General features: G+C 55.4%; 1 protein-coding gene across 2 annotated transcripts; it reads right to left on the reverse strand.

Annotated features, from left to right (window-relative positions):
- Nucleotides 1-1,540: 1,540 nt before the first annotated feature.
- On the reverse strand, nucleotides 1,541-8,510 carry FOSB (FosB proto-oncogene, AP-1 transcription factor subunit). Of its 2 annotated transcripts, XM_036834868.1 has the most exons (5): nucleotides 7,853-8,510; nucleotides 5,595-5,924; nucleotides 5,224-5,331; nucleotides 4,042-4,197; nucleotides 3,677-3,901 (listed from the first exon to the last, which is right to left on the reverse strand). In XM_036834868.1, exons 1-5 carry the CDS (start codon nucleotides 7,976-7,978, stop codon nucleotides 3,899-3,901), a joined length of 723 nt encoding a protein of 240 aa, XP_036690763.1. In that variant the 5' UTR covers nucleotides 7,979-8,510; the 3' UTR covers nucleotides 3,677-3,898. The 2 variants fall into 2 exon arrangements, with proteins under 2 accessions (XP_036690762.1, XP_036690763.1); XM_036834867.1 differs by having other exon boundaries at nucleotides 1,541-4,197; nucleotides 7,853-8,508.
- Between the last annotated feature and the right edge of the window lie 1,563 nt (nucleotides 8,511-10,073).

The following is a 10,073-nucleotide window of genomic DNA, read 5'->3' on the forward strand; positions in this document are numbered from 1 at the left end:
AATTTAGATCATCCCTGACTATGAACAGGTCTGTGTCCCCCACTGGACTGTGAACCTTAGGAGGGGGGAGCCTGGGGCTGTCTCAGTCTCTGCAGTATCCCCAACCCTGCCCAGCACAGGGCTGGGCACACGATAAATGCTTAGCAAATTTTGTGAATTAACTAAGAAATTAAGTAATTCCATCCTGACAAATTCCCTGCTTAGTCATTTACTAAGACGTCTGACCTCTGGACCAGTACTTCCATTCCCAGAGTGCTTGCTGCTATGCAAATGAGAGTGGGCTTGGATCTTGCAATGGGGATGGCTCAGCTGTATCTTTGGACAAAGTGGCAATGGTTTTGGTTTAGTCAATCTTGGTTTGTCCCCAATATGTTCCAAACCCAGAAGAAGTGATCATGTGAAAAAGCAAAAGGCAACTGATCTTCACTGTAAAAGTGATCCAAGTTTTGTGACTCATATAACCCTGAGGACTTAGCATATACCTGAGTGGTCTTCAGCAGCATGAACTTCTTCTACCTCTAACTTTTGCTCAGACAACTCCCAGAACATACAGGGTCAAGTACAATAAGTTCCCTACATATGAACCTTCAAGTTGTGAGTTTTCAAAGATGTGAACATTCATTTGCATGTCTAATCATGTAAGTTAGTTCATGTGCAATGACACATGAAGGTTGCAGCAGCCGTTCAGAATGCAATCCAGTGCTACCATGTCATCTATGACGAGAAAAAAAGAGCTACTACCTAGACATCACTGGATGACTAGCAAAAAAGAGCTACTACCCAGACGTCACTGGATCGTTTTTTCAAGAGGGTAGATAGAATTGAAGCCAGCAAGAAACCAGAACCTGTGCCATCAACGTCAGGCGTGAGTGAAATTGCAGCTTGCCCTCCGTCTCTTATTGTTGACGATCTTTCAGCTCTACCATCTCCCACCTCCTCTCCCTCCTCCAGTCAGTAACTCTTCTTGCCTGTTCATTCGGTGCCAGCCCCTGTATGCCAGCCGTTGTACTGTACTACTGTACTTTTCAAGGTACTGTGCTGTAAAATTAAAAATGGTTTCTTTATTTTTTGTTTGTTTTTTATGTATTATTTGTGTGAAAAGTATTATAAATCTATTACAGTGCAGTACTATGTAGCCGATTGTGTTAGCTGGGTACCTAGGCTAACTTTGTTTGGCTTATGAACAAATTGGACTTAACGAACGTCCCCTCGGAACAGAACTTGTTTGTATGTAGGGGACTCACTGTATAAATTCTTCCCTCACCAGGAAACCTCCCTGACCTTTAGCATTTTGGTATCAGACAACTCATGGCTTATATTCTGCCTCATTACTTCTTCAAGGAGGAGGTACAGCCTGTGTGTGTGGGAAGTCCTCCTGACTGTCTAGCCTCCCTCCATCCTGCTGTTGGCTGATTCACTAGTAAGAGTTCCAGCGTGTGTGTGTGTGCGTGTGTAGTCCCATAGCAATCTAACCTCACGCCTTCATGCTGAAAGGAAGGCAGGTGATGGGTGTCAGGAGCAAACAGACCCTGAAGCTTGGTGGATGCACTTTTAAGAGCTTTTTATTGGCGACAGTGCAGAACCACGAAGGGGAGGGTAGCGGCCCAGTGCCAGCCAGCCCCAGCCCCCCAGGGGTCAGGTGCAAAATACAAAAAGAGAATCACAAATACAGCATGGGGTGGGGGTAGTTGGATATTCAATAAATTGTGGTCTGCAGGGGCAGGCCCTGCTCACAGCTTCACACTCACACCCAGAATCCTCAAAGATACAGATTACAAAAATCTATAATCCCCCAGGCTTACTCACAAAAATAAAATCTCAGGTCCCCAACGAACCCAGAGTCGGAAGACCGCTGGAGGATCAGGGACAGTCAGATGGAAATGGTCAGGTAAAAACAGGCAGAGAAAAGACAGAGGGGAAGGGACACTCGGGAAAGAGACAGCCAGAGACGGCCAGAAAACAACCAGAGGGGCCGAGACAATCAGAAAAGAGACAGCTAGAGACAGAGGCAGCCCAAGACAGGCTGCCTCGAAGTTTCCAGAAGCAGTGTTTCCAATTCAACGGCATGGCTTTGAGGGCCAACATGACCTAGAACAAGGTTGCGGAAGCGCTCACACACTCACGCGCACACACACACCCATATATAATATATTTATTTATACATAATAGATATAAGTGCCTTTCGGAAATCAGGAAAGGGATAAATAGCCACGGGAGGTGGGGGGGGGCGGTCTGGGTTAAGGGCGGGAGCTGCGGGACGGGGCAGTGGAATGTTCTCCATGCAGCACGGAGGGCGGCGTGACCCACCCGATATTAAAAAATATCAATTGGCCTCATGATAAAATTCTCATGAGGTGAAACACAGGGAAAGGCGGGGGGCGGGGGGCGGGGGGAGCCGAAACCAAGAATTGGGGCTGGGGCTGGGGGAGGGGAAGCTGGGACGGCGGGAGCCCAGCCCCTTCGGGTTCAAAGCCTCAGCCTTTAAATCTTCTCCGGAAAAACGTCGGGCCCCCTGGCAATCTCCCCTTGCTCCCTTTCTAGAAAGGATGTGGGGTGCCGAGGGGAGGGAGAAATTGGCGTCCTAGGCTGGGATAGGGTGACAGGCCTTAAAGGAAAAGGCCAGGGCTTGGTCTGGGGGTGGGAGGGGGGTCCTGAGGAGAGAGGCCACGCGAATGGGTAAGTGTCAGCCCCTCTCGATTCTGTCACCCCCTTGAGTCAAACTCATTTTGAGGGGAGGAAGGAGGCAGGTGGGGGAGGGGAGACCACGGAAGGGCTTTGGGGAGTGGGCGGCACAGTCCCTCCGGAGGGGTTCTGTCCTACCGGGCTACTCTCCCCGCCCAATCCGGCCAACTCATTTCACAGTATAAAACACTCCCGCGGGACAGGCATCACAGCGCCCCCTGCTGCCTGAATCAGAGAGGCCCAACAAGGAAGGCCCGGAGGGGAGGCTGACGGGCGGTGGGGGAGGGTAGACTAACACTGTAATCCGAAAAGAGGGCTGGGGGCTGAATGTGCGGGGGATCCTTAGGGTTCAGGAAATTCAAATCAGAGCCAGTCTCGCTGGGAGGGAGCAGCTGGACGGTCAGGGAGGGAGGTTCACATTTCAGACAGTCTGGGTGGGGGGGAAGGGGATTATCATAGGGGGGCATCAACTTCCCTTTAAAGGGGGGCTCAATTCAGAGGAGGATCTACCCACATGGAAATGTTGGATAAATAAGCTAAGGTCGTGGTGGGGGGCGAGCAGGGAGAACCAGCCTGGTCACCCCTTGAAGGGTGGGCGTGGGAGACTCTTTGGGGGTCCTGTGGCATTTCCTTGTTGGGCCTCTCTGCAGAGGACTACAGCTCACCCCAAAGCCCATCGCCAGCACCCCTTTCCCTCCAGCCCAAAGGTGGGCATCACCCCCGCCCCCACTCCCCCATCCCCAGAGGTTGGGTTGAAGCGAGACGGCCAACAGACAGCCGGGGGGCGGTGTCCATCCCCTCCCCACCCCCTGTCCCCAAAGTCACCAGCTCTCTGGTCTCGCCGGGCCACAGAAACAAGAGGCGGCACAAAACACAAGGAAGTCCTCCTGTCCGATGGCAGTGGCAGCGGAGGGTCAGACAGGAGAGGCAGGGAGGCCACACGCCCGCTTTGTCTCTTCCCCTCTCCTCCTCCTCCTCCTCCTCCTCCTCCTCCTCCTCCTCCTCCAAATCTCTCTCTCCCTTGTGTGTTTGTTTGTTTTGTGTCTAAAGAGTTCACAGAGCGAGAAGGGAGGGCGAGTTCAGGGGGTCGGAAGGCTGGTCACTGCCGCTGGTGCGTTGGGCGCCGGCGAACGCGGAGACCTCCGGGCAGGTGAGGACAAACGAGGAAGTGTACGAAGGGTTAACAACGGGGAAGGGGTCGCCGAGGACTTGAACTTCACTGTGTGTAAAGAGAGAAGCTGTCAGGTTGGGGGGTGCGTCTTGGCTGGTCTGGAAGGGCAGGGGCGGTGGTGGCGGGGGCGAAAGCAGCCAGCTGAAACCATCTTCCTTAGTGGATGCTGACCCCGGCAAATCTCTCACCTCCGCCAGCGGGCCCGGCCCGGGCCCCTCTTCGTAGGGGATCTTGCAGCCCGGTTTGTGGGCCACCAGCACAAACTCCAGACGTTCCTTCTCCTTTTGGAGCTCGGCGATCTCCGACTCCAGCTCCGCCTTTTCTTCCTCCAGCTGGTCTGTCTCCTGAGGCCCGGGTGGCCAGGTCGCGGAGAAGAGCGAGGAAGGAGAAAAAGGCCGTGAGCGACTAGAGAAGGTGAGTCATGGCTGAAGCCATCTCTCCTAGACTGACTGCTGAGGCCCAGGGTTGGAAGGCAGCTCTGGACTGAAAGACCCCCTGAGATGGAGGCCTGGTGTGCTATGGGACTTGGGGCAAGGGTCTTGCTTTCTAGGAGCCTCAGTTTCCCCAACTGTCCAGTGGATGGTTAGGAAAGGGCCCGGTACACATAGGAAGTCTCTGATTGCAAGAGGCACTCAGAGGTTTGTTGAGTGAATGAACGATCGTTATATGTTTCTAAGGCCACCTATTCCCCTCTGTTACCTTTCCCCCTCTGCTACGCTTCCCCCTCTGCCTCCCAGGGAAGAGACCAGGTAGCTCAGGGAAGTAAAGGATTTCCCTGATTTCCTCTAGGGTTAGCAGGTCACCCCCTGCAAGCATAAAGTAGAAAACTCTCAGACTGAGGTAGGGCATGAAAATAGAGGGGCATCATGGCAGAGGCCACCAGTCCAAGCTCTGAGAACTACGGGTGGCTGGGGCAGGTGGTGGGGGAATTGACATAGAATCAAAGAATTTCGTTTCACAGACTCTCCAGAGTGTTAAATCTAGCAGGAACCTGGGAGATTCACTGAGGGGTTGAAGAGATGGAGAAACCGAGGCAAAAATGGGTTATCACTTGCTCAAGACCAAAAAGGGGAAATGACTGGAGCACCCCTCTATTAAAGTTCACTCATATGTCCCCTCAGGATGAAGGGAAGGCCAGGCAAGTGGTGTGGGGTGGGAGGGAGCCGGGGTCATAAACCAGGACAGGGCGCAGCCAGGAGTATGTGAGGGCCTGTGTGTATGAGCTGGGTGACCCTGTCTGTATCTAGTTCCACATGTGGAACCTCTGGTTCTCAGTCCAGGATAAGGGCACAGGTGGTGGTGGGTAACAGAAGATGGGGAGAGAGCCCCCCTTCAGCATACCCTCACCCCACCCCAGGGACCATCCTCACCGCCTGGAGTCGGTCAGTCAGCTCCCTTCGCCGGTTCCTACACTTTGCCGCTGCCAGTTTGTTTCGTTCTCGGCGAACCCTTCTCTTCTCCTCCTCCTCTGGAGTGAGCTGAGTAGGGGAGACAGAGGTAGTGAGATTTGAGGACACGTGTTCCTCCCCATCCACCCCGAACCTCCTCTTCTTCAAGAACCCCCAGGAGTCAGAAAAGAATCTTCTAGACCTCACTGACTGTGGGGAGGATGATAGGGTTTCTGCAGCATTGAGGCTGCAGATGGTCCCTCACCCCAACAGTGGGAAAGTTCCTGCCTCTCTTGCTTCCTCCCCTGCCCCCGCCCCCACGCCCAGAGCAAGCTCTGATGCCCTTTACTCACCGTCTCCTCTCGGGGTCTCCTAGGCCGGGCTCGGGCTGCGCGGGGCCCAGGTCCAGTCCCAGGTCCACTGGTGGTTCCGCTGGTGGAAGGCCCACCACTGCCACTAGCTCCGCCACTGCTGTAGCCACTCATGCCCGGTGTGGAGTAACTGGTTCCTGGCATGTCATAGGGGTCAACGGCTGTGGGCTGGGAGGCCAGTGGCTGCCCCTGGGACTGGGCCATGGAAGAGATGAGGGTAGGTTGCACGAGCCACTGGAGGTCCTGGCTGGTTGTGATCGCGGTGACCGTGGGCACGAAGGAACCGGGCATTTCCCCAAGACCGGCGCACTCCTACGGGGTGACACATACACACACAGGCGTAGACACACAAACAGAGACACCGACACACACACACCCAACACACATACACACACCGACCCTGTGAGTGAGCACAGGGCCAGCGGGTGTGGATGTGTGTGTCACAGGCAAAAAGCCACAACACCCACCCTTCCACTACACCGTGACGCAGTGGTTAATGAGAGGATTTCTGTGCAACTGGCTTCTACCTCCTCCTTCTTCCTCGGGGAAAGGTTGCACGGTTCCAGCGGGTGGTGAATCACACCCCGGGTTGGTGACTCTTAGGTGTGGGGGGTGGGGAGGAGGCTGGACACAGCCGGGTGACAGAACCCCCGGGATGGAGTCACAGCCACACACACAGCCACAACACCCCACCCCCACCCCAGAGGCAAGGGGAGGGAGAGGGAGAGGCCTTAGGCTAAGCCTCCCTCTACACTCACACACATATACACACCCCTCTGAGCGAGGGGATGAGAGACTGGAGGGTCCATGAGACCCCTGTGCAGGGGCGGGGGTCCCAGTTAAAAGGGTGTTGGGGGACGGGCCTAGGAGTTTAGAACAACGTTTCAAGTAATTGTCTCTCCCCAGAGTGAGACTGACAAGCGACAGGTTACGGTGGGCAGACAAGGAGAGAAAGTGAGCAGCCAGGCTCCCTCAGACTGTCGCGGAGGTGGAGTGGTGTAGGTGCTGAGACCCCAAGCCCAAGCACCGTTCATCTCCCCCACCCCCCACCCCCAAAATGTAATCCTAGAACTGCTCGGAAGGCTTAACTACTCTCCCAGGGGGCGTGGTGAGGGACGGGCTGGCTCGCTGGCCAATCAGCGTCCTGGAAACCCAGAGGGGGCGGGGCTCCTGGAGACCACCTGGCTGGTTCCCCTAGGGCTAGCGGTTCTAGTCCTGTCTTCGGGCAAACCGGAGACACCCGGCGTCTGGAGCAGAGGGAGTGGGAATGTGTCTGTGTGTGCCTGGAGAAGTGGGTGACGGTCACTATGTCTCCCAAAGAAATTCCGGCACACAGACACCCTCGGACCCTGAGAGCGGGGGGACAGGATCCCGGCAAGGTCCTTGCGGACTCATTGGGTCGCAGAAGATCGCTCCTGTGGCGACAGGAATCCCCTCGCTCTGCCTCTAGAGGCCCGTAAAAGAGACCCTAGCGCCGAAGAACCACGGGTTCCGGGGACGAACTGGGGGAAGGAAACTGCACCCTACAAATAGGAAGGGAAAGTTGATTGGCCAAAGCTTGCGCCGCAGCGGCCAATCGGAACGCCGGGCTGCCCCCTCCCTTAGCAACGTGGCCCCGGCGTTCCAAAATAGAACGCTCCCGGGACGTCAGGGGCGGGGCGGACGAAGGGGGCGCCACGCGCCGTGCGTGCCCCGCGTCAGACGGAGGATTCCAGCGCGTCAGCCGTTACGCACGGGTTCCCCGTTACGTCTCCGCGCAGGAGGCGGAGGCAGCGCCACCGAGGGTTCGAGGCCCGCCTTCCCACTGGTTCGAGGGTGACCCGGCGCCGGAGTAGGCGCTCGGATGGAGGAGGAAAAAGGGAGGAGGCTACTGGAAGCTTCCCCGGGATTTCCCCCACCTGCCTAACCGCGCTAGCTTCAGGTTGGTGACCTGAGTGGGGGGCAGTCCCCGAGCCGGCTAAAAGTTCTTAGCCCTGCTACCTCATACACGTTGCACTGAACGGCGCACTCACCCCACCCCCAAAGCTCACCCCTCTGTGCTCCCTCCCTGCGCTCCACGCACACAACCAATTGCAAGCACGTCCGGACTCTGCAGTTTGCAGAGTGCGCCGTGAGCCTATCCCCTCTCAGATCCTGGATTTTGACGCGTCTTTATTTGGGGTGGGGGGATTGCTCGCTCCACCCTTGACTTTAAAAAAATTATAAACCACAAAGCATCACCCCAACCCTCTAGAACTTACCTGGGAGGCGGCGGCGGTGGGTGGACTGCCGAAGGAGTCCACCGAAGACAGATATTGAGACTCGGCGGAGGGTGAGGAGCTGCACCGGGAGCCGGAGTCGTAGTCTCCGGGGAAAGCTTGAAACATTTCCCTGGGCACAGGGGGGCCCCTGTGACCACGCTGAGGTCGCCGGGAAGCCAAGGCTATGGCCGGGTGGGGGAAAGAAAGGTGAGAGTCCGGGGAAACTCGGGATGGGGGGCAGCGTCCCGCTCCAACAAAGGCAAAGTTTCTGTGTAATTCTTTTGCGGTGCCCAGGCCCCCACAAGATGCCGCTGTGCCTCCTGAAAGTCCAGGCTCCGTAGGACCCGGGGGTGAGGGGGGATCGCTCCCCCAGAGGCGGAAAGCTCTGTCCTGCTGTACAGAATCTGCTTCGGGTGCGGTCCCCTCCACGCGTCCGGCGGGTCCCACAGGGGGAGGGGAGTAATAAGGAAGACGAAAAAAAGTAAGTCGATCCTCCAAAATAAAATGTAGAATTATCTAGAAGAATCCTTCCAAAAACTTTCCGGAAAAAAAATAAACTGAATTTCACAGCCCCCAAGACGAAGAACCACAACAATCAAGTCCCAGCTCCGCGTGTCCCAGCCTTGGCCGTAGCTCTCAGTCTTATGAATGAAGCCCAGAGCCGCTGTATTTATATGCCCGGGGCCCGGCCCCCTGCTTACGTCACCCTTCCCGCGCTCCACGAACTTCTCAATATCTCCGGCCCTGGTGAACCTAGCCCCGCACCGTCCGGCAAGAGGCCTGCCCTAGCCTCGATCTTATCACCTGCATCACCCTCGCGGCCCTGAGGGTCTTGGGGGCTGCGTTTTGAAGCACTCGGCGGGAGGGGATCCCGGCCTGGTCTCCCCGGAGTTCCTGTGACGCAATTAGCCATATAAGGAGCTTGGCCGGCGCCGCTGAGTGTTTGTTTGGTATCCTAGCAATTACGTCAGAGGGAATCCCTCGCTCGCTCGTGCGCTCACCCCGCACTCCTGCGGAACCCGCCCGCGCCTGCGCAGTGCAGCGCCGCCCCGGGGGCTGATATTAATAGGCTATTAGACTGACCCAGCGGAGGATCCCCGCAGGGAAGACCCCAGATGGGGGTCCCCCTCACCTCTGGCCGCCCCTCCCATTTCCCCTGGTGGTGCAGCGCCCTCTCTCAAGAATAAGGTCAATCTCCAAAAGCAGACTCTGGCTCTGTGGTGTAGTCACATAGGCGGGGAAACTGAGTCCCGAGCCGGGTGGGAGGGGCAGTGATGCTCCACGTGAAAGTGGAAGTGGGGGTGGAGTCCCGAGGCTCATACCAGCTTCTGCCCTGACTGGCTGTGCGACCTTGAAAAATGTCTTTTCTCTCTGAGCTTCAGCTTCACTTTTCCCGGATGGACAAAGGATGTGTGTCTTGGACCCTGCTGCCCCCAGAGATCCGGCGGCGTTTGGGAGGTACGCGGGTTTGGAGGGGATGGGGAATAAAACAGGGTGAAGTGTCCCTCCTGCTGATGGTGTTGTTAACCTCTCCTTTCTGCTTTATAATTCTATCCGTAGTCAGAAATAATGTATGTGTGTGGGGGCATAATAAATAATAATAGTAATAATAATGATGAAATAATAATAATAATAGATGCCATGTATTTAGCACTTACCAAATACTGGCTCTTGTACTAAGCCTTTCAATACAAGATTTACAATCCTTAAAACAGCTTTGGAAGGTTAAGGGAGGAAATATCTTCATTTTATAAAAGAGGAAAATGATAGAGAGTTTGTGACTTGCCCAAGATCCCATCTCATCCCATCCCATCAAGAAATTCAAACCCAGGATTCCTATTCTCTTCCTGACTTCTGAGAGCTGCCTGGTTCAGTGAAACTCCCTGAAAAACCTGGGTGTTGGGATTGTTTAAATGACAGTTCTATTGGTGGGGAGTTATAAGCCTTGCAGACCTATCCTGTCTGCTAACAGCATACACTATTGTAACCCAGGCTCAGAGGGTCAAGCTGCTTACCTAGCCACCCAGTTAGGAAATGTAGTTCAAGAGTCTAATTAGGGTATGTCGGACACCACAGCCTCCAACTCTTAGGCATCCACTGGTAAGGATCTCACTAGCTGCTTCAGAAACCTGACTTCCTGGCACTTCCCTCCCAGTGCAGAGCCTGGCCCAGCCAGGGCACAGAGGGCGAAGCACTTTAAAATTGTTGAATCCCACAGGCC

Source organism: Balaenoptera musculus, chromosome 19 (genome assembly GCF_009873245.2).
Source record: "Balaenoptera musculus isolate JJ_BM4_2016_0621 chromosome 19, mBalMus1.pri.v3, whole genome shotgun sequence".
NCBI lineage: Eukaryota > Metazoa > Chordata > Mammalia > Artiodactyla > Balaenopteridae > Balaenoptera > Balaenoptera musculus.